General features: G+C 44.4%; 10 protein-coding genes across 10 annotated transcripts, besides 30 other annotated features; all 10 read left to right on the forward strand.

Moving 5' to 3' along the window:
• Positions 1–26,478: part of a sequence feature (sequence corresponds to BAC RPCI93-6E7) that runs on past both edges of the window.
• Positions 6–31: a microsatellite.
• Positions 32–72: a microsatellite.
• Positions 212–267: a microsatellite.
• Positions 363–385: a sequence feature (AT_rich).
• Positions 566–607: a sequence feature (AT_rich).
• Positions 700–724: a sequence feature (AT_rich).
• Positions 742–820: a sequence feature (T-rich).
• Positions 1,087–1,133: a sequence feature (T-rich).
• Positions 1,168–1,216: a microsatellite.
• Positions 1,325–1,385: a microsatellite.
• Positions 1,404–1,456: a sequence feature (A-rich).
• Positions 1,634–1,662: a microsatellite.
• Positions 1,770–1,793: a microsatellite.
• Positions 1,855–1,875: a sequence feature (AT_rich).
• Positions 2,062–2,091: a microsatellite.
• Positions 2,426–2,467: a microsatellite.
• Positions 3,046–3,093: a microsatellite.
• Positions 3,263–3,325: a sequence feature (T-rich).
• Positions 3,485–3,507: a sequence feature (AT_rich).
• Tb927.5.3630 (hypothetical protein, conserved) lies at positions 3,738–4,973 on the forward strand (the record flags this gene model as incomplete). Its single annotated transcript, XM_839940.1, has 1 exon — positions 3,738–4,973. The coding sequence occupies one exon, from the start codon at positions 3,738–3,740 to the stop codon at positions 4,971–4,973; it is 1,236 nt and encodes a 411-aa protein (XP_845033.1).
• Positions 5,292–5,315: a microsatellite.
• Positions 5,674–5,702: a microsatellite.
• Tb927.5.3640 (hypothetical protein, conserved) lies at positions 6,148–6,960 on the forward strand (the record flags this gene model as incomplete). Its single annotated transcript, XM_839941.1, has 1 exon — positions 6,148–6,960. One exon carries the CDS (start codon positions 6,148–6,150, stop codon positions 6,958–6,960), a length of 813 nt encoding a protein of 270 aa, XP_845034.1.
• Tb927.5.3650 (hypothetical protein, conserved) lies at positions 7,520–9,934 on the forward strand (the record flags this gene model as incomplete). The annotated part of the gene is made up of 1 exon (XM_839942.1): positions 7,520–9,934. The coding sequence occupies one exon, from the start codon at positions 7,520–7,522 to the stop codon at positions 9,932–9,934; it is 2,415 nt and encodes an 804-aa protein (XP_845035.1).
• Positions 10,556–12,046, forward strand: Tb927.5.3660 (hypothetical protein, conserved; the record flags this gene model as incomplete). Its single annotated transcript, XM_839943.1, has 1 exon — positions 10,556–12,046. One exon carries the CDS (start codon positions 10,556–10,558, stop codon positions 12,044–12,046), a length of 1,491 nt encoding a protein of 496 aa, XP_845036.1.
• Positions 12,465–12,498: a sequence feature (T-rich).
• Positions 13,039–16,767, forward strand: Tb927.5.3670 (DNA repair protein, putative; the record flags this gene model as incomplete). The annotated part of the gene is made up of 1 exon (XM_839944.1): positions 13,039–16,767. The coding sequence occupies one exon, from the start codon at positions 13,039–13,041 to the stop codon at positions 16,765–16,767; it is 3,729 nt and encodes a 1,242-aa protein (XP_845037.1).
• Positions 14,595–14,659: a microsatellite.
• Positions 17,207–17,240: a microsatellite.
• On the forward strand, positions 17,310–18,371 carry Tb927.5.3680 (hypothetical protein, conserved; the record flags this gene model as incomplete). Its single annotated transcript, XM_839945.1, has 1 exon — positions 17,310–18,371. One exon carries the CDS (start codon positions 17,310–17,312, stop codon positions 18,369–18,371), a length of 1,062 nt encoding a protein of 353 aa, XP_845038.1.
• Positions 18,394–18,423: a microsatellite.
• Positions 18,965–19,642, forward strand: Tb927.5.3690 (hypothetical protein, conserved; the record flags this gene model as incomplete). The annotated part of the gene is made up of 1 exon (XM_839946.1): positions 18,965–19,642. The coding sequence occupies one exon, from the start codon at positions 18,965–18,967 to the stop codon at positions 19,640–19,642; it is 678 nt and encodes a 225-aa protein (XP_845039.1).
• Positions 19,695–19,716: a microsatellite.
• Positions 20,574–21,539, forward strand: Tb927.5.3700 (hypothetical protein, conserved; the record flags this gene model as incomplete). Its single annotated transcript, XM_839947.1, has 1 exon — positions 20,574–21,539. One exon carries the CDS (start codon positions 20,574–20,576, stop codon positions 21,537–21,539), a length of 966 nt encoding a protein of 321 aa, XP_845040.1.
• Positions 20,592–20,628: a sequence feature (AT_rich).
• Tb927.5.3710 (Sphingomyelin phosphodiesterase, putative) lies at positions 22,770–24,512 on the forward strand (the record flags this gene model as incomplete). Its single annotated transcript, XM_839948.1, has 1 exon — positions 22,770–24,512. The coding sequence occupies one exon, from the start codon at positions 22,770–22,772 to the stop codon at positions 24,510–24,512; it is 1,743 nt and encodes a 580-aa protein (XP_845041.1).
• Positions 25,033–25,095: a microsatellite.
• Tb927.5.3720 (hypothetical protein, conserved) lies at positions 25,134–25,772 on the forward strand (the record flags this gene model as incomplete). Its single annotated transcript, XM_839949.1, has 1 exon — positions 25,134–25,772. One exon carries the CDS (start codon positions 25,134–25,136, stop codon positions 25,770–25,772), a length of 639 nt encoding a protein of 212 aa, XP_845042.1.
• Positions 26,344–26,364: a sequence feature (AT_rich).

The raw sequence follows: 26,478 nt of genomic DNA on the forward strand, positions 1-26,478 counted from the left end.
CTAACAATAAAGAAAAGGAAAAAATAAAAATTATATATATATTTATATATTTATATATTTATATATTTATATGGTAAAGATGAATAAAATAAAATGAAATGAAAACAAAAAAAAGCAGAATGAAAAGTGATTCCACCTTTTACTTTCTTTCCTCTACAACATTTTTTTTAAAAAAATGGTAAAATAGCATTGTAAAAACGATAACATTTGATATTATTAATGTTGTTATCACTTTTAACATTATTATTATTATTATTATTTTCATTAGTGATATGAAATGATAAAGTAATGATTAATGCCATTACAAATTATCAGTTGTTATTGTTTTTCAAAAAAAAAGTCTTTTTTTTTCCTTTCCCTCCTTTTTTTTAAAAAATAATTATTTCCATACAAATAATATTGTTTTGTTGTTTATTTATTTATGTGCATGTGCGTGTTTGTGTGTATTAATATCATTTAATTTATGATGCACCAGGGGAGGGGAAATAACGTTTTTTTTTTTTAGTTGGATTTGTGCTGCGCCTCTCTCGAATTCACGCCGCCGCTATCATTTAATGTACGGCAGAAAAAATATATAAATAAATATATATGAATATATAATTATATACCAGAAAAGAGGGGGAAAATTTTAAAAAAATGTTTATGGGTGAATGAATCGTTAATCAAAAGCACACAAAAAACAAGGCATGATTAAGAGAGATTATATATATAATATATATATAATCATCAGTACTTGGTCACTTTTCTTTTTTTCTTTTTTATTCATTATGATTAATATTGTTTAATATCTGTTTGTTTTGTTGTTGTTTTTTTTTTTCTTGCGTGCGCGTATGTGCGGCAAATGAAGAAATTAAAATAACCATCGTGAGAGATGAGAATTAAAGAAGGACAAAAAGACGAAAGAAAGTAAAGGAAAAATACATTTGTTTTTTTTTTATTAACAAAGGAAAAAAAAATCCTCGCGTTCATTTATTATTTAGTACGTGAATAAACTCAAAGGTACCAATTCTTCGTGATGTATTTCTATATTTATTTCCTCCTTTTTTTTTCTATGCCTTTTTGTTTTTTCCAAAACTTCACGTGACCTTCTTTTTGTTTTTTTTGCTCTCTTTTCTGTCTTTTTTTTTTTTTTTGAAAAAAAAAACTCCCTTTTATTTATTTCTTTGGAAATGAAATGAAGAAATAAAATAAATACATCAACAAATAAATAAATTAAATTGTGGATTAAATTGCTCAAGAGTGTAAAAGCGTCGGGAGCGCAATTATGTGTGCAGCTGAACGCAAGCAGGTTTGAAATGGAAAAAAAAAGACAGAAAAGAGTAGTAAATAAAATAAATAATGAAACTGAAGTAAAAGTGAACTGAAGTGAAAATGAAATGAAATGATTAGCCATTGGAACTTATAAAGAGGAGAAAAAAGAAAAAAAGGAGGGAAAGAAGGAAAAGAAAAAAAAGAAGTTTCCATTATATTGAATTATGCGAGAATAAACTTGCAATTTTTATTTATGTATTTAAGTGCGTGTGTTGGTGGATTTTAAAATGTACGGCTGCGAAGCGGGTGGAAAACGAGCGGAAAGCAATAAATATTAAAGAAAAGAAAAGAGAGAGAAAAAAGAAGAGAGCACCGATTTCTCAAATAAATAAATAAATAAATAAATATATATATGTTTACCAAAATATGCACGAGAGAAAAGACATTTATAAGCGATTCCCCCAATTTAAATAAAAAAGGAAAATAGAAGGAGAAACTATCAACACACACACACGCACAGAGAGAGAGAGAGAAAGAGAGAGCAACAAACAAAGAAAGAAAATGTATATAATATTATTACTGTCGTTAGGAATGGAAGGATACAATTTTTTTAAAAATTTTTTTGTAAGTCTTTATGTGTTTTAATGTTCCATTACGTGTTCTTGTTTGTCATATTTCCCCCCCCTCTTCCTCTTCTTACTTTTGGATTATTCTTTTTTGTATGATGAAAGGAGTAAAATACAAGTAGGAAGAGAAAAAAAATAAAAAAAACAAATAGAAGAAGAGAGGAAGTGAAATAATGGAAGCAGTAAAAAAAGAAAAGAAAAGAAAAGAAAAAAATTAAAATTCTTTTTCTGTTACTGTTTTTCCCTTTTCCGTTTTTTTTTTAATATGGACTCTCTCATCATTATCGCCTTCCCTCCTTTCCTTCTATATTGATTTTTTTTGTACAATTCTATTGTTCTTCGTCTTCCTAAATATATTCTTACTTTTCTTTACTTTTTTACTTTTATGTTGTTCCATGCTCTTTTTTTTCCCCCTTTTTTCGTTTCATTCCACTGTTTCATTGTGCCGTGTCATATCACTTTTGCAATTTATATAAATATATATGAAATGATGGTTGCACGAGGGGATCTGCAATGGTAGTAACAATAAGTGTTTTTTTGTTTTTTTTTAAATAAATAAATAAATAAATAAATATATATATATATATATATGAAAGAATAAACTTGATGAAGGAAAAACTAGTTTTTTTTTGTGTGTGTGTGAGTGTGCGTGTTATGGTCAAATGAGTGTGAAAGGGAGGGGGAGGAGGAAATATTTTTAAATTACACTCGAGTGGATTTATAAATCAACAAATAAGTGGAGTTATTTGAAGAAGTGAACACTAAAAGAAAACGCGAGGATGTGGTGTGTATTGCGTCTTAACATAAATATATGTGATTGCATGTTTTGTGTTTTTGTGTTTTTGTGTGTACATGTGTGTTTATATGCTTATCTCCTGTAAGCACAGAAAACAACGAATTGCAGAATGATAAGTTTGTTCATTTATCTACTCGTTCATAACTGGGGGTCATGGCTACAAATATAAACATTTTATATTTTTGTTTGTTTGTATTTATACACATGTATGCATTTTAGCGTAAATGTGTTTTGGCGCGTGCGCGTATCCATGAGGGGAAAATGTACACCAAAACATTTATAGTTAGAGCGAGTGAAAAGAAAAATTAGTAGAAAATTACAAAAATAAGGGAACATATATAAAAAAATAAAGATATATGTAGTAATAATAATTATTATTATTATATTGCTTTATCATTATATTATTTAATATTATATTGTTATGAAGAGTAAAATCTTTTCAAATTATTTTTCTGAAGTGAAGAAGGGTCAAAAAGCAAACGATGCAACCCATTAAACACCATCGGGGAATTAACCATTCCTTGTTTCTCTTTTTTTTGTTTTGTCTAGTAGGGAGTTGTTGGTGGTGAACGTTTCGAAACAAACCATATCTTTTTTTTTCTTTTTTTACTTTATGTCCCACTTTACCTTTTTTTTTTGTTTTCTTCTCTCTGGTTTGTTACTCACCTGGCAATATGTGATGCACAGCTCAGCCGTGTTTTCACGCACAACTCCTTTTTTTTAAAAAAAAAAATGCATTCATTTGTATGAAGATCGCTGCTGATTTGTTGCTTCACTTTACGGGGGCATCAGCCTCATTTTATGTTACTCCTTTTTATTTTTTTTTTTATTATTCCAAATATGTCACATTGCTCTTCTTCCCTTTTTTTTTTTCTTCGTGTGTGTGTATGTTTGTTTCGAATTAAAATTTACCTTTTGTTACGTGTGACATTTCTCGTATTCTTCCAACTCTGGCGGAAGGAAGAGGAAACTGACGAAAAAAAAAAAAAGTGAAACCTCCCTCCCGTAGGTGCCTTATAGCGCTTGGGTGTGGAAATAGAAATACCGATAATTAGATTTTTAGAATGGAAAAAGTAACGCCAACTTCCCTCGCCAACGCATTCCTCGCTACCGCTGGCATCAGTGCGCCGATGTCATCTTCTGGGATTCGTGGCTTGTCATTGAGGTCAGTTCGCGAAACTGTTCACTGCGCAACGACACAAACCACTTCAGCTCCACCTCCGCCTGCCAACTGCCAGCAACATCAGCTCCTTAACACAACGGAAGATAAATGCAACGCGATATTTGCAGAAGTGGAGCTCCTCAGCAAGTGGTTGCAACACGCCGTGGAGAGTCGAGCACATGTGGAACGTGAGGCCTACGCACTGCTGCAGCAGGCAGATGTAAAAATACAGCATTTGGAGGATACGGTACGTCAGAAAGAAATGGAATTGCTTTATATGAGGGGGGCAATGGAAAGTTTGAGGACGCGTGTGGAGTTTTATGAGTGCAGGGAAAGGAGAATTGAAGGTGACGATGATGATGCTAATTTTCCTCTTCGACGTGAAGCAGATTTCAAGGGTGCTGCGGTGAGAAAGGTGGTTATAATGGGGGAGAATAACACAAACGATAGCTATTGCAGCAACCGTATGGGTAGAGGAAATGGTGTAATGTCCCCTGCTGATTTTACCGTGGACTCGACGGAACAATTAAATGCAGGCAAATGCGTCGACTTGGGTACCACCGCCACAACTTGCAACAGTAACGGAGTTGATAATGCCAGTGTATCTTCTCCCGCAGAAACTGGAGTTGGAGGCCGGTCTCGTGTAGGTCATAGCGCACTAAGTTGGGTGAGATATCTTTTAGAGCGCTGCGTTTCCAATAGCGGCAAAGACGGTGCGAGTGAAGGTGCGGCGTCGATGAAGAAGAAAGGAGAAGGAAATGACCAACTGGCCGATGCGCTAACGATGCTGACAACTTTACAGTGTCAGTATGCTGACCCTAACGGTGATCTTGTGATGATGAACTCCCTTTGCACAAAGTTCTCGAATTCCATCGTAGCCGTGGCAGAGGAGCTAAACACAGCGCTTCAGATACCGTTGAAGCGGGCCTCAAACACAACTGATTCTCTGCAAATATCGCAAGCTGCTAAAGTTGTTGAACACCCCGAGTCCGCGGCAGAGGCGTTACCATCGTCGAATCAGGAGCCGATAATGCAATGTAGAAAATCAGTTGTGGAGGAAAATCTTCAGCTCCTGCAAAGTTTGATGGCAGTGGAATCATCATCACGGGAGGCGTGGAGTACCCTCCAGAAATATTGAAGCAAATGTGGAGATGTGTTTGTCTCTAGTCGCTGGATTCATGGAGAAAGTTTCATGTGCCGCTTGTCGTCATTGCTTTTAGCAGTGATAATAAGGGGCAGGTGTTTGTTTGGGCATAGAGCTTGGGCACATGGCGTTTTCTGGGGTTTAACACCGTGAGAAAATGGCAAATGCGGCGGGTAATTTTGCTTTATTCTATTTTGCTTCACTTTTCGATACGTCGCGTGGAGGGCCCCCCCCCCTAACCGGTAGCCGTGTAAAACCAACAAGTAGCGATCCGCATCACCCAATACGCATTCACGCATATATGTATTTTTCATATATATATATATATATATATATGCAAAATGTGCGTGAGGAAAGAACTCGGAAGGTTTTGTCGATTTCATGTTTCCCTAGTAGCGCTCGCATTTTACTTCTGCTACTAACATTTGAGAATATTTAAACAATATTTATCGCCCCTCACACTGTCCACCCGCTTGCTTCCCGTTAGTTTTGAAAGGTTTTGTCCGTTTGTGTAAGCAGGGGAATAGGGGTGGAGAGGGTTTTGCTCGAAAATTATCTATAGAGAACTGAGCGGACGTTACTGGTACTGACTTGCTATGTCCGGCAAACTGCAATGCTGAGCTGTCGCCCGCAACATTGTTTGTGCATTCGTGTTTTCCTGCACCATCTTTCTTTCCCTTTTGTTTTAACACTTTTATTATTATTATTACTATTGTTATTGTTTGTCACGTGGTTTCGGGGCTACCTTATACAGTACAAATCCTCGGTGTACATTTGCTTCGCTGCTTGATTGAAATGGACTTACTTGTGGGTCCTTTGTTTTGTTATAAGTGTTTTGCGCTTAATATTTGTTATTATTTCCTTCTGTTCGGCGGTGTTTTTTTTTTTATTCGTCACTGAGTTCAGAGAGTTTGGCAGACGACATATCTTGTTCAGCTGCCCCTCTCTCATTACGGTGGTTACTATCACATACAGCACTCCCCTCTGTTCTAAGCTTTGCTGCTTTTTGTGCTACTTTGTTGCGATTTATATTTACCCTTATCCTCTGTCATCATTTTTGTCGCAACGTCTCCGCATTTACTGCCTCACCATATAAAAGGTACGCTGCAGCAAAAAAAAAAAGACGTGGATCAGGAGGGGAAAACGAAGTGCGGTCTGAAGGCACTTCATGTTTAGCGAATCTCTCTGTATTCTCTCAAGGCGTTTCCGCTACAACACCAAGTTTCCTGCCCTAGTTTCTTACAACAAACTTCCATGGGAGGTTGTTAATCATGAAACTCCGCAATTTCACATGCACGTAGCGCCACATTACGAGCAATTGCTAACACTGGCAGCTTCATCGCCAGTCCCCCACATCATAAGTAGCAAACACATCGATGTGCCACGAGAACACCGGCTTCGACTTCTTCCTGGCATGCTTTATTTACTGGATGGTGACACCCTACCGGAGGAATTCACTATAAACCGCGTGCTGGATCCAACAGCTTTGCAATACTATGGGAGGTTAAGTAGCCAAATAGTCACCGTAGAGGCTGTCCGTATGCTGGTGTCAGATGATCTTCGCCTTCTTTGTAACTGCATAACATTTAAGGGTCCTCTTCACCTGCCCGTTGCCCCCTATGCCTCTCTCGCTTCCCTTAGAGGAGCGTCTCAAGGTGGGACCACTGGCAGTGAGACAGGTTCCAACTGCTTTACCTTGTATCACTTTGTTAGACCCAACCGCCCGCCAAAGGAGTTACAGCTTGAGAAATATTACATTCACGCCCCGTGTGTAGCACCGCTTTCAGAATTTGCTTCGAACAGTGATGAACGGGGAAACTGGAGGCCGCGGTTGCAAGCACCGAAGCGCACACAACGTGCCACACCACTTCCTGCTTATAGGCCCCCACAAAGTTATTTGATGGGACTTGCTGAGCGCCTTGCAGTAGTTCCAGGAGGTTGCTTTGGTCGAAGGTCCCTCATGTGGGGTCACTGGTTCTAAAGCACAATAGAGGCAATGAAAATAGTGGCGCGGGATGTGCACAAGTTGGCGAAGCATAAAGTGGTGAAACCATTGGGGAGGGAGGGAGGGAGAGGTTGGAGGAGAGAAAGAAAAGGGTTCAATGATTTCAGTGGTGCCGATACACGAAATCTGCTTTCGGGGTGGAATGATTTTTTTTCCCTCTGTGGCGGTGGGAGGCCGAAAGTTTTTGCCTCCTACAGGTTGGGTTCTTATGAAACGAGCGTACAAGGAAGGTGAGTAGCCACATCTCTTTCGGTGCTTTTCTACGCAACCGAAAGTTCATCGGGGACATTATCGCTTTTATAAAAGTTCCACTTTTTATGGATGGCGTACAGCACACATGCGCACACAAAAAAGTAACAGTAATAATATGCGGTGCACGCCTGTTTGTGAGTTCTGCCGGAAGAGTACCGTTCTCGTTAGCGAAGAGCCGATCTAAGCATTCTATTCTACCACTCTCATCTCTTTCCCTTTTATTGCATTTATACATTTCCATACTCTCCTTCGCAACTGCAGAAGTACTTTGCGTACTTCTAATATGCCGAGCGACCACCAGCTTAGTAAGTCCACCATGGCAGGTGCGAAACATATGGGACAACACCGCAGGGTATCGATTAAGGTTTGCCGGCAACCAAATACTCGCTTAGGATCTTCGAAGGGAATCGGCACCCCCCATGAGCGGCCAAGACCTTCGCGGGGGCAATCGCAGCGGTTGCGGTGCAGTTGCTGCTTGCAGGATTTACCTTCGCAAGTGGATGGAAACCTGTCTGATAATACATGCTGGCGTTGCGGTTATATGACTTGTACTTCTTGCCGTAGTAATTTATCACCATCTGCCCATAGGTGGGTTTGCACTACATGCTCAAAGAAGATCAGTTTTACATGGTTGTTTCAAAAGACGGTCCACGGCGCCGACCTGTTGCTTCGGGTCCTGGAGTTCTGTGAACCGCGTGTGCAGCCTCTTTTGAAGTGTGTATTTGCAACTGAGGACACTCAAAAAACGTCGCAATGCGAGAAAACACCAACAAATGGTAGGGGTGCGGTTTCCCAAGTGACGAGTTGTCAAAAGCCGAAGCACGTCGCAGTTACATCAAAGGGAGAGGAAACAGAAGAAGATGCTAAATTGTTAGTGAAGGGTGCAACCCAGCGGCGTTCTGCCGCAAAGGCTACCCCGCGGAAGGGGAAAATATCATCAAAGTACGTGACGAAGGCCCAATCTCCGGAGATGCAAGTGCGTTCACCACCTCCTTCGCCGTCTCGAACCCCTTTCAAGTTCCTGTCAAACTCTCCGTCTGGGAATAAGACTCCTTTAAAGCGCATCGAAAAGAATACAAATCTTTCCAGTAATGGTGCGAGCCCCACCGCAAAACCGGGAATAGCTCATACAACGATACCAAGTGACGGTGGTACCAGCACAATCGGAAAGAATGTGGGTGCTGGTACGATGGTGGGCGTCTCAGGTTCACGTGGTGGTGGGCATCGGCAGGATGAATTGGGAACGGAGGTAAAAAATGGCAATCAGTTTCTTCGTTGCGATGGGATGCATCCCGACCCCAAGTGTCTCGTTTTCTCGTACAGTAACGACACGCATGCCTCTTCGCAACTAAGTTTTGCAATATCAGGAGCTGATAGTCCACCTCCTCGCTTCCCTAATTTTTCAAAGTTTCTGGACGATCAAGAAGGTTTGCGTCGCGAGTTTGACGAGCCGCAGAATCGGAGGTTGCAGCACCTGTTTGCAGAAAAGGATGAACCTCAGAAGAACTATAGTGATTTGGTTACGGTGGAGACGTCAGAAGGTGTTAGTCCGCTTAAGGTGGTTGAGTGCGCGGAAGCCGATAACAATTTCCCCATTCCTCCAAAACTGGCGCTTAATTTTTGCAAATTGGGGTTGGTTTCAAACCATGTGACTGATGCGGAACAAGAACCTTCAGCCGTCCACTCCTCTAATAACAAACTCATATGCAAGCCCACAGCACGTGTGAGCATCAATGCTGAAAGTGCCACACAACGAGGTCCGAAGAAAAACAGTTGTGGATCAGGTGGACCCCACGGCTCCGAGCACGCTTGCACGAGTCGCCTGGTCCGCAGCAACACCATCAATGGTGATTGTATCGATGCAGTTTTCAAGCGAATACAACCATGTTTGACGACAGTTGTGCATGACTCCAACGGTGCTTACACCGGTGGGCCGCAGAATGGCAATACGGCTGATGCTGGTACTGGTACTGGTACGAAACTCGGAGCGTCGAATAAAACTCATTCGCGTGCTCCCACCATTAAACCACCTAGCAAAACTCGAACAACGTCCAGCTCCCGTACCTTCAAAACACCGAGGGCTCTATTTAGCGACAGCCGGCTTTGTGGGAAGGATGCGGATTCCAATAGTCCGCACACTCGGAGGGGCTCCGCACGTTACCTGCTGGCAATAGAAAAAGATGGCGTGCATTCCCCTCGTCCAGCTCCAGTTCTTGCGGGTGTTAAGCCGAGGGGGCGAACTCCTTTAACCGCTCGTCCCCCTTCGTCAAGGTGTTCAGGGGAGTGTGGTGCACTTGCAAGGGGGAGTTCAATACTAACACGACAAGGGGTATCGGTACCACGTCAGCGCACATGCGAGGGACAAGGAAGTAGGCATGCTCGCGTTAATACGCCTCTCCAGCGTATCCATTCTAGTCGTCTTGTTCCTGCAGAGGATAGCCAAGGCCGTTACTTGCCATCACACGGTAATGCCGACGCAGTTAAGCCTCGGCTATCGATAAATTCTGGGCAAAGCGTTCAACTGGTTCCGCCTGCCCCCTTAACTGTTAATCCTTCGCGGGGACGTGCCGTGGGCACCCTGAATGGGAAAGGTGCAACATCGACAGGAGGTAATTCACAAACGAATCTCAGCAGGGGAGGCGCGAATGGTGCTTCCACTTCTCGCTTCATAGCTCAGCGAACGTGGAATTTGTTGTGACGGATGTAAATGTTGTATAATCCACTGAAAAGAATGAGTGTGTTGCCGTCTGCGTTTGTAACACTAGTGTGTGACGGCGGAGGTAATAGAGCGGTTTGAGGGAGAGAAGATAAGATCGATAAAATATTGAGTTAAGTTACACTGATTATTTTTCCATATTCCCGTCACATGCGCAGGAATTTGCGTAGGTGCTCGCGTACTTTAAGGGGTTGCTTGCTGCTTTAAGCTGCCACCATCTGTTTTAAAGACTGTTGTCGCCCTACCCTCGTCGTTGTTGCTGCAGGTGTTGTTGCGAACGGTGTTCTGCCCCGCTTCTTCCACTGTGCTTCATGCATCAGTTCGTTATTTCACTTTTGTTACCCTTTCGTTACTTATATTGATTTCCATGAACATGCGGGTGTTGAATTGCATGCATGCTTTTTTGACAGTGTCGTTTTGCCAATGGAAAGGAGATGAAAGTTTAAGCGCTGCAGATTTTTCGCCCTCCATAACCCTTCTGTGTCCACGCACTTTAATCAGCAAAACCTACACGGTCACCTTCTGTTCTCCTCCTTTCGTTCCTGTGTAGGGTCCAGTTTTGGGGGTAGGGGGTTCCTGTCGTTTAGTTGAGCAAACATCTGGATGAACGCAGCAGTTGTGACAAATGTTGGACTTATTGTCGACGTTGTCATCGTCGCTCGTTGTTTAGATGACGCGGAACTTGCGGGTGTAGAAGGGAGAGGAAGCTCCCTCGAGAGCACTACAGATGTCATCAAAGGGGCGTCCACTTCCTTCTCTGTTTTTAGTTCACGAAAGTCGTCTTCCCGGGGGGTTTATTTCATCACCGATGGGAATGCTTCGGTTACACACACCAATATAGGGGATGGAACAGGAATGACATCATGTGACAGCAGCGACCTGTTGTCGATCCCGGTTGCGAGTTCCATCCTTAACGATGACGTGCATTACGAATGCCGCGCCGTGAAACGACCGCTGCCTCAGCGCATCTTTCATCATTTTGATGTTTTACCGTTTGGTGTCATAAGTCCATCTGCTGTGTTTGCTGTTCTTGGACGACACACCAATAGGGGACTTGTTACAGCCATTACCACGGAAGGCTTATTTGTAGTTCGACGTTATGCCAGCGGTGCACCTCTCAAAATTACCCCACGCGGTTTGGACAGAAAGAGAGTAACAGAAGAGGATGTGGAGATTATATCTACATTTAGTAAATCAGATGCCGTGGATATGGATATCAAAACCTTTATGTCTATTGCTAGACAATACAAGGAGCGGTACGATGAAAGCAATAGCGGGAACGCGGATAACTACAACCAGGACACGGGTAGAACTCTAGACAGCTCTAATGGCAGCGAGTGCCTGTTCAGCGATGAGAGTGAAAACGGTAAATGGCGCACACCTGAGGATATTGAGTACTGTGCTCTGAGGGAACTGCAGTTAGCGCCTTCACTTGCACTGCACGATCCTGTGCCACCTTTACGTGTTGGTTCGAGGGTAATTGCTAGACGAAGCTGCAGTGGCATTTCTCTGCACATTGCCCGTGTATGCAGAGTGAATTATGATGTGACGTACACGCTTGTCTACGAGTCGGACGGCGCCACAGAAACGGGTGTGTTGCACAATGATGTGCATCTGCTTGACGAGTCTGAGGCGGAACAGTGCAGCGTAAGAGACAACGTAACCGTAATTCTGCACAAGCAGAGGCCAGCCGTTATCATCGAGTGTTGTGGTGATGAAAACTACCGCGTCATTATTGATCAGAACCGCAACCAAGCTGTATCCATAAAGGGTAGTAATATTGTGTTCGTTGCGCCACTTTTGAAGGAAGCGTTATACGCTGACCCGGTTATATTACGGTGGTTCCGAGAACTTGATCGTACGCGGGCGGGTGTTGTCGAATGGAAGGATGTCAGACACCTCATACTTAGTTGGGAAGGTTACGATACGGAACGAACATTTAGAAAAATAGGGGAAGCACAGAGAGATCTGTGTCTACGGCTTGGATGTATGGAACCACAATTGATGAAGAGAGTCCCCGTTCAGATGGATGAGATGCAGTTGCGTTTCCCTGAGTTCGAGTACGTCATCCTTCGACTGAAAAATTTGTTTTGAAATGCGGTTGTGTTTTATTTCCCTTCTTTATCCTTTGAATTGTGCTTTTTCTTCTTTTTGGTAAGAGCGCGCAACGAAACGACGTGCCTTTCATTGGTTCCTCTTTTTTTTTCTGTTATACCCCGGTGTGTTGTTTACTTTTGTTTTTAAAGAAGTAGGCTGATTTAATTTGCTCCTTGTGTGGAAACGGAGTTGGGGAGGAAGTGTTGTTGTACCCTTGAGGTATTTCATTCATCAGTGTGGTCGTAACACGTGTTCCATCTTCATGTCAGTGTATACGTGTTATTTCCCTAATTTATATGTATATCTATTTAAATTCGTTAAATTCCGTGGTAGGGACAGATGAGAAATTATAGGTACAATAAAGCACGTCACTCCTTGATGTGCTCCCATGTTCATGTGTAATGCGATCATTTAATCTTTTCTTTTCTTTTTTCCTTTTTTCCTCTCTTGATCCTCGTGTGTACTCTTATTTCCCCAAATACTGAAAAAAGTACGTGTATATGTTGCCATGTGGTATATACTCGTAACCGCCCTCTCTTTTTTTTTGCTTTTGTATGGTTTCCCATTCCTTTCCCCTTCATGGAGGAGGGGCCGCAGTTGAGGTATGGTTGTGGGTGTATTTCTCGTATGGATGTGGGTGGTGAGGGGCCTTTAAAACAAAAAAAAACCAAAAAGTTATATGACAAACGGGAGCAAGGGGGAATGGCACTCACATCACCACATATCCCCAAGGAGAAATAAACAAATGTTTTTGTGGGTGGGTGGAAAATGATAATAGCGGTGATGGCCAATAAATGAAGGGGACCAATATAATCCATTACTTGACTCAATATTTTAATTCTCTTTGTATGGATTGGTTTGTCTGGTGGCGCACTTTTCTTGTTTTCGTTTTTGTTGCTTTCTTTTAAAATGGATCTTCACGTACTGTGAGTAGTCTCATTACTACCACACTTTCTCCCCATTCCTTACTTTAACTCTTACATAGCGCAATGCCACAGACTGTTAGCAGCCGGATTGCAGAATGTTGCACTGCTGCCGATAGCGATGGCGGGAGCGCGCAGTTATGCGTTGTGAGTATTGGCTTCGATATTGAGTGCATAACAGCCAATATTGTGCGCCGTGTGGTGGAAGCTTGCAACCTACCGTCACCCAATGCATGTGTTTCATGTGTTGTTCTTCCTGACGGTACGGGGGATAGCGTCCTTCTACGAGTGGCAAGCACACTCACTCGCATTCTTTCTAATAATGATAGTACTGTTCGTAATGATAACTCGGTGGCAGTGGTGAATGTACACGCCGTGTTAGAGGGAACCATGCCGCGGCAACGTTGCACTTACTACCAGAGTGGAGGTATTGTGGTGTTATGCAGCCGAGTATTGTGCGCTGATTTGCTGCATCGCCGCGTTGCGCGTGAGTTGATTGGGTGCGTTGTGGTGCTGTTGCGGAGGCAGCGGGTGGATGGCATCGCTCATACAGTGGGTTTTTGTGCCGAAATCCTTCTTCGAGGTGGAGGACCCCTCCTCCTTCCGACACACCGAAAGCATCCACCCTTCGTCCTTCTTTCTGATGATCCCTTTTTTGTGCGCTACGCCATTCAGCATCCGCGGGTTCGGCAGGAGCCCTTTCTAGTTCAGGTACGCGTAGATAATGTGCTGCTGTTTCCACGCTTTCGCCTGGACATCATGCGACACTTTGAAAATGTGGCGTCTCAGCGACCACTAATAGTGGACCGCTTCACCGTTAATATGGCTAGGACGACTTACATTCTTGATGACTTGCTCTGTAAGGTTATCATGGAGATTGTGACAGAACTTCATGAGGTGTGTAAACGTATGGGTCCTTCAGGCTGTTGCCGAAACCACAGCTGCTTTCCTAATTCTAATGACCAAGCACCCAGAAACGCGCATAAGAGAGGCGCGTCTAATACCCGTAGTGGTATCGCTGACGGTGATGAACCGCACTCCCGACTGGACCCCTTATCGCAGCGTCAGAGGTTGGACCACTGTTCCGGAGGTCAACCCAACGGATCACCCCCCGGCTACAGCAGAAAACCGTGGGTGGTGTCTGCGAAGCGGGCTGTCATTAACTTTGCCGGTATTTTGTACGAGAACGCGATAAACATCAATGATCGAAGTTTGGATGATGATCTTCACTATGCATTAAGAACACATGACACAGGCTGGCCATACGGGAAACTGTGTGAAAGTCTTATCGACCTGAGAAAACTTCGGCGCATAGTGCGGTCCGGTTCTCCCTATGCGGCCGTGCTGGAGTTGGAAGAGCTACTGATGGAACGAACCCCTCGGTTTGCAGGTCCTAGTTTGAGAACAGGGTGGGCGACGGTTCAGCATCCGGATGCCCTTTGGACACTGTCTCAGCACTTTTCTTCCATTACGAAACTCTTCGTGTACCGTATAGGTGAGGTGAAGGAGGTGAGCAACACCACCCCACAATGTGGCGGTTGCACGTCTAGAACGTATATCAACGTGGACACTGCGACCCCAGCCAGTGTGGAGGATGAAGACTCCAGCAAGGTCATTGTCATTGATGGTGATGATACCAACACCGACAGTGGCACTGACGATGATGATGATGACGACAACGATGATGTACTCTGTGTGTCAGAAGTTAGGCCCAAGCGCTTTCTTGTTCCCCGGGTTGACGAGGTGGATCCATGCATGGAGCTTACAAATCGGCTCACAATGAACTGGGGGAGAGATGCACATCGCAAACAAGTGATTGGGGCATCTGCTTTGTCTTCAGACGATCCGCTGAAGGTAAAACCACGGGTTTTGATGGTTGTTGTGTTTGGTCGTATGGCTTTCCAGCGGTACTCCTGTCGGCTTGCTTATTCACTGGCCGACTTCCAGGCGTTGGACTTGGATTGTTTTGTGACGATGTACCAAGGAAGGCACGGTGCAAAACAGCAGCGGTACACACAGAATCCAACACCAGAGGCTTCCGATGCGGCGAAGCTGCGTACATGGTTTTTTCATCACAAAGTAGAAAGTGTGGATGATGATGTCGAGCACAAAGCAGGTGAGGGTGCCGACGACGATACCGAGAAGCAGGGTGGCTTGGATAATTCCACTACTTTCTCAAAAGACCCCAGCTTCCTTTTTTCAGATAAATGTAGTGTCTTGGGAGGGCCTCGCGGGAGTGACAACGTCGGTTTGAGCACATCCACAGATGGTACATCGCATTTAAATGAAAGTGGTCGCAACTGCGGCCATAACGGCGTATCCTTGCATCGCTTGATTATGAAACAAGGCCAATCACTGTCGTCCATGCATCGCTCACAAGGAGGTTTGCGGAATGGGAGCGATGGACTAACGGACGCCGTAACAGCTTCGGCGGCGCCTGGATCGAGCACTTGCATCTTGAAGTTTGACTATGCTCGGGACAGTGTTGCACGGCTGACTTTCCATTCGTGTGAAGGTGACTCTTCACCATCGGCACTGCCACTGCACGTGGCTGTGGTGGATGGGAACAAATTGTGTGTGTCAAGTCTCGTTGAGTTCATAAAGGGGACACACAGTGCACTCACTCCTGATAGCACCGATGACGACGGGGCGCCTGCTGATTCATTGAGGGTAGTCAGGATTATTGTCGTTGAGCAGCAGCTGCGTTTCATGCGTATGCTTGAGATGGCACAAGATGTGTTATCACCTCAACATTTGAAAAATCTTCGCGTTCAGGTTTTGGTGGAGCGATCGCCTGCGTCATCGTCTGCACCTTCATCGCAAACTGGCGGCGGTACTCTTCCTGAGGATCCTGTGGTGGCTGAGGAGCAAGAAGCTTTTGCCGCGCTCGCGCATGCGAAGGCAACCCTTCCGGCAACGCTAATCGCTGATCGAAATGCCGTTCGTTTAGTGGAGGAGCGTCTCGATTCTGCCGTACTCGACGAGGGGCGAGTCCGCAGGGGGCGCCGCCCTTCCCGGAATGGTTTGACTTTGCTCGTTGAAGATGAAAATACCAACGGTATTTCAGCAAAGGGTGGCAGTGGAGGAGCTCCCCTTGTTGTGTTTGATGAGCGTGAATTTCGGTCTAGACTGCCTTATGAACTGTACTGCCGTGGAATTGACTTAGTCCCACTAACTCTTTTGACCGGAGACTATGTTCTTTCTCCAACTTACGCGCTTGAGCGCAAGAGTTTGCTAGACTTCATTCACTCACTTCACACTGGACGTGTTAATTCCCAGCTTTCACGTCTTTCCCGGTCTTATGATCACCCTATGCTACTTATTGAGTTTGACCGCAGCACTCCCTTCCGACTCTCCTTTGGACTCGCTGGCAGTGTGGGAGAACATAGTGAGACCGGTTTGTTTTCTCGAATCGCTCGGATCTTCACTTCCTTCCCGCGGGTACACGTAATCTGGACTCGTGATGCAACACAGTCCGCAAGTTTCATTCATTCTATGAAACGCACATGCGCTAGTGAGTCGATTGATCCGAGTGCCCCATATTTGACTTGCGCAACTGTTGATTACTATTGCCCAGCGGGGGCAAAGGAATCTTCGCATTACGCCACTCGCGTGCTTTCCTGCTTTCCGGGGGTTACACCAAAAAATTTGCAGCGTGTCATGGCACTTTGTGGTTCGCTAGCCGGCTTGGGAACCGTTGAAGAAGAGGCCCTTGCAGGTGTAATGGGGAGCGCTGCTGCCAGGGAACTTTATGCCTTTATACATGGGGAATCTGTGCCACCTACTCAGACATAAACTTGTGTTTGGTTGTGTTAGACCCAATATGTAGCAGTTGCTGGAGGAACCGAAGCGTCCTGGCTGTGTCCTGGTTGTACTAAATCTTGAATTAACCCAATGAGAATACATGACATGGTTTCACATTACCTTAATCACTTCCCTCTGCAATGCGGGCTAGGAACTTGGCTGCAGGGGTTACTGATAAAGGACCTACAAAACTGATTGTCCTCGGCGTTTCATTGTCATCTCAGCTATTATTTTCAACCATCTTTTTAGCCAGCGGTTTGAATACATTTTCGGCAGTGCTCGTTCGTATCGCTGTACACTCCTCTCTCTTTCCCTCTAGATATATGTCCAAACTGTTAGGAGGGAGCAGTCTATCAAGAGATGGAGGAGTGAAGGAGGTTTTGATGTGGTGCAAAAGGTGGAGAGAAATGAGAAACTATTCCAACTATCCTCTTTCCTTTTTTCTTTTCTTTCTTTCTTTTTTTTGCCTTCTCTGAGTGGAGGTATGAATCGTTTACTTTGGTTGCTTTGAACTTTTCTCCATTTGAAGGAGTATGTTACTCAAAGTGTCGCATCTCTACACTTTCACAAATTGTATACATATTCTCTCTCTTTTCTTGAAAACTTCTGTCCATGAATTAACTGTGATTCCTCTTATAGCGTTTTTACGCGTAAAGGAACCATTGTTCCCTTCAAGTGCACCACAGATAATAGCACAGTGGCGCCAACAACCAGCTGCACGTGAAGTATCGCTTAGTTGCATATTTTATTGGTTAGGTTTCTTGCATATTTCACCTGTTCCTTTCCGCTATACTTTGTGGTCAGTGTATGGGTACCGGGTTTTTATGGCGCCGCCGATATCGCTGCCGTCATTGCGATCTGTGGACCGCTCTTCCACTAAAGTGTTAGTTGCGGGGCACATTTCTGCCGTCAATACCGTACTCGATGTGTTTCAGATGGACTACAGTGAATCGGTACGAATGTACCGCGTTTGCAGGCGAGGTAAAAATGGGTTTGCAAAAATATTTCCCTTCTTGCGACCTGTTTATGCTAATATAGCATTATTGATTATTGTTGTGGGATGTCTAGTAGGCTCGCAAGCGGGGCTTAGAGGCGTTTTGCCAAATATTCCGCAAAGCTGGGTTTCATGGTCCAAGTGGACTGGTAGTGGTACCGCCGAGCATGTTGTTATGTGGCAACTATCGTGTTTTCACATTTTTATTTTGGGTTGTCTTTTTTTGCTGATTCTACAGTTTGTGAGGAACTTGTTTTTTGTGCATGTTGATGAAGTGACTGCGATACGTGGCCTTGGGTTGCAGTTGAACAGTTATAATGCGCTCGGTAGGTTGTGTTTCCAGCGATTTGTTGATATAAGACTTATACGCTCACTTGTTATCCACGACGCCTTCTTTCGCACACAGGTTCTCTTCTTCCTGTCCGCCACAGTGGAGAATGAAGCAAGCCGACTCGTGCTATTTGAAGAAACGCTGCCTCGATTGGATGTGCTTCAACCCGTGTTGTGCGGGTTGCGGCATGTACTTTTCGGGGAGCCCGAAGATGTTGTGACGGAGGACAGCTTTGAGTGTCAAACGGCTACACAAAACGTTCTCAACTGAATATGTGTTATATATATATATATGTGTGTGTGTGTGTGTGTGTGCGTATGTGCCGATGCTCTGAAACGAGACATCACGAAGCCCGGTTAGGGACCAATGTGGTAGATCGTTTTGCTCTGCAGCAATGGAAAGAGTAAATGGCACAACAACATACTGGAAAGGAAGGGGAATGTCCTTGGACTAACTTCTTATAGATTCACATTCTAGTAAATATTTCTTCACTTCTCGTATACTCTGTCGCTGGATGAGCATGGGCGCTGGGGTACGGTTGGTCCAACAATATCGCGACTGCGGTGGCGATTTTTCCTCAGGGGAGTTAGAGAAAACTTTGAGAAGCAATCGTATTTTCCCCTCCACAGTAGCCGTAAGGAAGGCGGCTATATTTAAGAGCCCCATGTTGACCCTGCCGTTTAAGTACTCGTACTAATATCTTACAGCAGCACCTTGTTATATGTTGGGTGGGGTGAGTTCCCATTTAGTTCCAGCTGTTTTTTTTCTTTTTTTCACATCAGGATATGTGTGTGCATTTATACCCTTTTGTTTTCTCTCATATGTAAATTGCCGTACACGTGACTCTGAGAGGCGAAGCCGCGATGTTCGTAAGGTTGCCGACCCCAGGAAAAACTTGTGTTTCGCGACTTCTCATCTCGCGCCGTTTCACTTCGGCAAAACAACATGTAACGCGCAGAAACATTTCCTCACACAACGGCGGTGCAACCACTGGCCAAAAGTCTGTCGGAGGGAAGAACTTCGCCAAGCGACCTGAGGATATTGCGCCGCATTCATCAAAAGGGTCGGCAGCAGGTCCAACCATGCGGAGGAGTCGTTTTTATCGGATTGCTCTCGATCATGGGTTTGGTTTCGCCGTCTATTTTTATATTCTAGGTGAGTCCATGACTCTATCCGTACTGTACGCTTTACATTCTAATGCCTTAGGAACGGGTGACACATTCGCTTGGATGAACGCTGTGGGTGCAGAACGTTTCGTAAACCTGGATAGATGGGCGCATGCCGGTCCCACTGTTGTGGGAGTAACCCTCTCATTCCGGCTTCTTCTTAACTATCTTGCTGCCAATGCAATTATGTACCCGATGTATGGGATGCAAATGCGCTTTTGCGTTGCCACCTTCGGTGTACTTGGTAAAGGATTCAACCCTTTACGGCGGCTTCGGGCCCTTGGCAGAAATGTTACTTCATCGGGTGCTAAACGAACGGTTCCGCGCGCCCCTTCAGCCACAGCACCTAAAAATAAGGTGAACAGGCTGCCATAATATCTAGCTTCTGCAATGAACTGTTCAGGAAGACTTCGAGGTATTATCATTGATATATATATATATATATATATTAAATGTTATCATTGTTGGATGCGCATGTCTTTCATTTGGTGATTTGCAAGCACTCATCCAAGCATATTTTATAAGACATGTTGGGTCACAACCCGGGGCTTCGAGGCATGAAGGTTGTTCAGCCAACGAGAAGGCTCAAACTTTACTACTGCTGTTAGTAATCAGAGGGGTGGCCACGACATGTTTGATAAAGATATCAATCGAAAAGAAAGAGTATTGAGGTGGAGGTAACATGTTCGCCTTCAGCAAGCATCCTTTTAAACGTGTGAGGGGAGCTGAGAAGTGACGGATTAGTCGCCTCCTCGATTTTGTATTCTTTATGTTGAAAATAGGGGTGTGAGAAGAGTTGTGTGTAGGACATGTGCTGATTTTGGAACCCCATGAGGAGTTGTGTTTGCTCCGAATAATGGCCATTTATCGTTTAGTGGGGGAGCGTACGTGTCGTTGGTTGTGTGAGTGTCTGGGAAGTTTGTGTGTGTGTGGGGGGGGGGGACTTTACTGAGGTTTTGTGAAGGGGAATATCGCTTAGATGCGTTTTACTGATTTAAATTCTCATCCACAGCTCTTTCCTAAAGCTGATGTGGTGTGGCACTGCGTCCTCTGATTACTCGCGAACCTTTTTATTTTTTTTGTTTCCTAAACTTACAAACATCAAGGTGCTCCCAAAACCTGTAACGTGGAGGGCGCTTCCTCAACTTACTGTCACAGTGTTTGATTTTGTATTAGTAGACCTCGTTTCGGTACTGCGTGTACTTTGTGCTAAACTGCCGATGCCCATGTTTCGCGCCGGCCCACTAATCTTCTCATATTCGTTCACCAAACAGGGAGGAGTGGACAAGTGCATACGTGTGTGATCATGTATTTTCTGATCCTGTTATTTATTATTATTATTACTATTTATTATTTTTTTTCTTTTGGTTTTTGCCACAACAGGTATATTACCATGCCCGCAACTATTGTGTCCGGCGTCGCACCGTATTTTGCCTTTATGCTAAAAGATATCGGTGCAAGGCTTGCCATCATGTCGCATTATTTGAAGACAAAGCGTCATATGTACCCCGTAACGCGCCATCAAAATGTACGTGCCTACCGCGGCATGCTGCCGTGGACACAAGACAGTGCTTTCATTGCCCCAACGGCTTTTGTGAGTGGTAATGTTTCGCTTGGCCATGACACCTGCATATTTTATCACACTGTAATCCGAAACTACAACATTCGTGATGAAACGGCAATTGGTGATCACACCGTTGTAATGGACCGTGTCTCGTTTCTTGGTCAAGTTCGCGTAGGTGGTGGCGTTTATATTGGTCCCGGCAGCACGTTGGATTGCTGCACCGTTGGCGACAACGCGTATATTGGTGCTGGTGCTTCCATTGCATTGGGTGCAGTGGTTGAAAATAATGCCATCATCGCCGCGGGTTCTCATGTACCAAAGGATACACATGTATATGCCTATGAGTTGTGGGCAGGCAACCCGGCACAGAAGGTAGAGGAAGTGAGTCCAGATCAGGTTGCGGAGGTAGCGAGCATCGTACACGATCAAATAGCGGTAGGGAAAGCTCACGCACATGCTATTCATGAGCATATGCATCACACGGCAGAACTAGACGCGGAATGGCTCCATCACGCGCTGGAAGCAATGGAGAAGCAACAGCAGCAAATCGCACTCAAGTTGCCAGTTGACATCCCACTGGAGGCGAAGAGGTTTCTCACTCCACGTGTTCATATGCGTCGACCTGAGATGCACATGCGCATGTCTTATCCGGTTAATCGCATTGCTCCATGGATGCCGAAAGTTGCTGATCAAACTGCTAATGCTTAAGTTCATTTTTTATTTGTTGTTGGTTACACGACCACGCATAGGTGTAGGTTTAATACCTCTGGTTTTGAGTCGCTTCCCGCAGTTGTTGTGGGGGGTTATACGTAGGATTCAGTGTGCTGTTTGCTTTTCTAAACCCCAACCTGCTACACATTTAATCATTACATGAGGACGATACTTTCTCATCAATGGCGATGTGTTCGACTGTTGCCTCAAACAGTTACTTGAAAGTGTTGAGATGGGGAGCGTTTTCCCATGATGCATATGATTGATGTGTGTCTTCCAAGTAGAATACGACAGGTTAGGACGTGTGCAAGGAGAGGTAGGGGGTGAGAGGAAAGAAAAAAAAGGTAGTTTAGTAAATACGAGAGCAGCAGTGGGGAAAAGCAGGACTGTGTGCAGCAGCGCGCAGAACATGCAAAGCCTTAGGTACGTACATAAGTGAGTGGAAGGTGGGGTATGCTGACCCCACAATAAGGATTTTAGGTAACTTTTGGCGCAGGTTTCGACCCAGATTAGGGGGACAGGGGATGCGTGAAATCATTTAGTTTCTTTTTTAGCGTACGCACACATGACGGTAAATTCTAGTAATTACTCCCCCTCTTTTCATCTTGCGAGGCGATGTAAGTGCGGTGAATTAATTAACTTCCGTCTGGCACTTTTTAGGAGTGGCGCTATAGATATGGTGGATTCACCCGCGACTGGTCGTCATTCTTATCCTCGGATGCATATATCCACATTTACTGTGTGTATGCCTTTGTGTGTTTCTTCAGTGAGAAATAGCGTTTGGGCTGTTCTCGTTAAGGTTCTTAAAGACGCTGCCCGTTTTTTTTTGTATGTCTCCCAGCTGTGAAGAAGAAGGGAACAATTTCGACTCCACCGGTAGTTCCGTCATTGACCCTTACCGATTGTTGCGGTTTCCATTTATGATCGAAAATTTGTTTTTCTTTGTTTTCCTATCCCTCAAACTACTGTGTGTAACATGATATTAACAGTTACGCATACTTCTCTTTCTAAATTTATTTTTTTCTCTTTTTTCCCCCTTGCAATTTTTTCCGCTTTTGCAATGACTTGATTTTTTCCCTTTCCCTTTAGTGCCGCGGGCCACTCGCTGAACCTCCGCATTTGCAGACACTAGCAAAGAGATCGATTGTGCGAAAAGGATATAATTGAAGCGAAAGTTTGCGGCCATCAATAAAATTTGCCCTGCTTCCCACTGAATTAAACTCAAAAATGGCTGCGGAGATAACTGTTCTAACTTTTAACCTCTGGGGTATCTTTAACTCCAAGCACCGTCCTGAACGCATGGCACACTTCGCCAGCAAAGTAGAGGATTATGATATCATTTTACTTCAGGAGCAGTTCTCAGAGTCTGACTTCGATATCATTATCCAAAATATGCCAGAGGAGGTTCGACGCACGCGTTACTTCAAACGGTACCCGACTGCATTTTACGGCTCAGGTATTGCGGTCATATCGCGGTTTCCTGTCAAGTCCGGTGTGTTCTTCACTTTTCCGCTTCAGGGATTTCCGGAGCAAGTGCTGCATGGCGACTACTACGCAAATAAGGGAGCAGCGATGCTCTGTGTCAGTGTCCCGTGTAACAATGACGTGGAGGTGAGTGGTGGCAGTGTGATGCACCGTGATGTACTGGTGTACAGTACACATCTTGTAGCCGTGTATCAGGTGCCCTCTCAACTGCGTGACTGGCGCGATGAAGTATACCTCGCCGTTCGGTTGAGCCAGGCGATTTCGTTTGCCAACTTCATCATAGCAACATCAAATCCCACTGATCATATCATCATTGGTGGAGACTTTAACTCGGAACTCACTTCAATGGAGATACGTACCATGCTGATATTGCTCCGGGGGCACGGCTACTGCCTCCGCTCCGTACTTCCAGTTGCAAAAAGACCAGAAGAAGGCATGAGCAAGCATGAATGTATTGAAAATCTTGCGCGAATGACTTTTTCCCACGAAAATAAGTTCACATGTACAGACGGGAAAATAATTACTCACGGTGCTTATTCGCCTGTGCAAATCGATCATATATTCATATCGTTCAACACGTTACAGCTATGCTCTTACGAGGATTGTCCAGGTGCCGATGCCAAGTATCCCTTTAAGCAGATTATGGATGGACAGGAGTTACCCGCTGGTGTGGTAGTCTTCAGACGAAACGACGAGGTGTTCTTGGGTTCACAATCGAGACCTGGGTCATCGCCAAGGGGTACAGCTGGCGTGAGGCCCGTACCTTCAGGAGAGCAGGAGGCGAAGGAAATGAGTTGCCCACTTTCAGACCACTACGGTGTCGCAGCTCGGCTGAGGTTGCTTACGGAGGAGGAGAAAAATGGGGGTTCTGGTAAGGTCTCTTCCAGAGCAACGGCCTCCAAATTGACAGAAGAGGATGAGGCGTCTCTATGTGAAGCTGTCAGCTTCCTCGAGCACTCTGTAAAGCGCCTGAAGAGGGAAAGCCGCAAGTATATCATGTTGAGCATTGTTTTTGCAGTTATTATGATGTTATGTATTATTTATATGGTTGCCCGCCCCTATTTGCAGATGCACCCAACGCGATCAACGCTAAAGAACATCATATCGTTGTGCCATCACAATGAGCATCCCAACCTGAAGGGAATAGGTGATACTTCACAACAGAGGGGGGGAACTGTACGCCGAATTGAACAATTTTTGAAAGACACATTTTCGTTGAATCTGGAAGGTTCGAGAGGTAAGACCCAGGCGGTTGAGTTACGTGAACAAGACTACGAAGCAGTCGCTTCAGTGCTTCATGGTGCTGGTCTTCACAACATCTTCTTTCCTCTTGTTGCTGTTGTTGCTTCTATAATGAGCTTCTGCTGCCTCGTCATCGCACTTCTAAACAGAAAAAGCTACGCCAAAATTATTTCTGATCAGATAACTGAGCTTGGAAATAGCTTTCTGCGGCATGAAATGCATAAAGGTAATGGTTGTAAATGAAGAGGATTGCTTCATCAGTTGTTACTTCTCTTTTGTTTTCTCTTGTCAGCTCTCGGTGAAGCACCGTCGCGATCTCTCATGCACCCTCTTTGCGTATTTTTGTCCTGCACTTTGTGCTTAAGGTTGTCGTCGTTAAACGGTTTGGGTTGCTGTTTATGCGCCCCTATACATGCTCTTTCTTACATGCTCTTCAAAAATATTTGTGTTGTTCGTTGGCAAGAACAGCAGCTTTGTAGTGGAAAGCTGAATTGACTCAATGAATTCATATGTTTATTTTACCACTACGCAGAGGGGAGGGGGTATGAGTTATGTGTTCGTTGCTTGAACTGTTTGACTGCCAGTAATACCACATTCGTTTTCCACACTTGTGCGTTAGGCAGCCAACTTGAATGGTCACTTTTTTCTTTTTGAATCACTTCACGTAGAGGTGGACTTCTGTATACATTTTTTCTTCCCCCCTTTTTTTACCCCCTCTGTCATCTTTTTATCTCTCCTATCTTTCCTTGCTTAACTATCACTCTACATGTATGTATATGTATGTTTATGTATGTATATGTATATATATATATATATATATATATATGAAGTGTGGTGGAACGTGGTGGTATTGTGAGGCTGAATATGCCAAAGCGGTCCAGGTCGGTATTACATGCGTACGTACTTCCTCCCAAACGCTTCAAAGTTATCGATGGGGACGGCACCACACAGAGAGCAGAAGGAGCTCTGCATTACGCTGAGCGTGCCGATGGTGGTGTTCATCAGGGGCGCATTACTGCAGGAATCTGCGGAGGTGCGCGTAATGTTGCAGCCGCAGCTTTTGGAAGTAATGTTATGAGGGAAGATGATGCTTCCGTATCGGCTGCTCCCTCTTCGTGCGTGGAGTGGCAAGATTGGAATCAGCGAAACCATTTTGATGTTGACAACTATGAAGTGGAGGAGGAAGGAGCTGCTTGTATTTTAATGGAGTGCGAGGGAAACGAAGTTGTCTCCCCGCTACCATCTTATCAGGTGGTGCAACAACATCCTAATTGGTTGGAACGCGCCGTCATGCTTGCGCGCCATAGCATTAAAGGTGCAGCAGCTCAACGCAGGAAGGGCGTTTGTGGTGGTGTTTGCATTGCCACACTTCCAGATCCTTCCTGTGTTTGTCTTGACGCAATCAGTGAAGAGGAACAGAAATGTTCGTCCGCTGTTGCAACAATTGCCGCTGCTTTTTACGGAATGCCACAAGAAACAAGTTCGGATCGCTTTGTCTTGTGATTGTTTTTCATCCTTTGCGCGCTAACCTCCCGGTGTGTGCGCGCACTTCACAGTTCTATTGAGGTTTCAACAGTGTTGAAGCGCATCACATTTCTTTTTATTCGTTTTGAATTTGTATATACATCTCAAGTACACATGTACGTGGGTGTATATGGGTAAGTTTGGGTGGGACTTTTTTTGAAAAACTTTTCTCCCCTATATTGCAACAACCAGAGGTGGTGGCAAAGGGAATTTTGCCGCCTGATATTTTTTTGCTGATTACACTAAATTTCGTTCATTGCATTGAAAACTTTTTTCTTTGTTATGGTATGCCTTTCTTTTCTCGAGTGTTTTTCACTTTAGTGTTACAGCTACGAGTTACAATAACTCACAGACATTTTTTTTATTCATTTCACGGGGTCAGGGAGCCGAATACAGGGATTTTCACCGCACTGTCGTTTCAGCTGCTCTGTTTGAAGTTACGCGGGTACACGCAGTGGGACGAATGATGCTTTTCATGGTTTTGTGAGTGGCTAATTTTTATTTTATTTTTGTTGTCATGTGTTCTCTTCGAGGGTACGCGCATGTTTTGTTTTTAATTTTTTTTTTTTTACATCATTTGTTACGCTCTCTCTCCTCGCGTTTGTGTGCGTGTGTGTATGGATGTGGGTACTGATGTCGGTTGGAAGTTTCCTTTGCTCAGATTATCTTTTTATCTTGCTCTTCT

The sequence above is a fragment of the Trypanosoma brucei genome, chromosome 5 (genome assembly GCF_000002445.2).
Source record: "Trypanosoma brucei brucei TREU927 chromosome 5, complete sequence".
Classification (NCBI taxonomy): domain Eukaryota; phylum Euglenozoa; class Kinetoplastea; order Trypanosomatida; family Trypanosomatidae; genus Trypanosoma; species Trypanosoma brucei.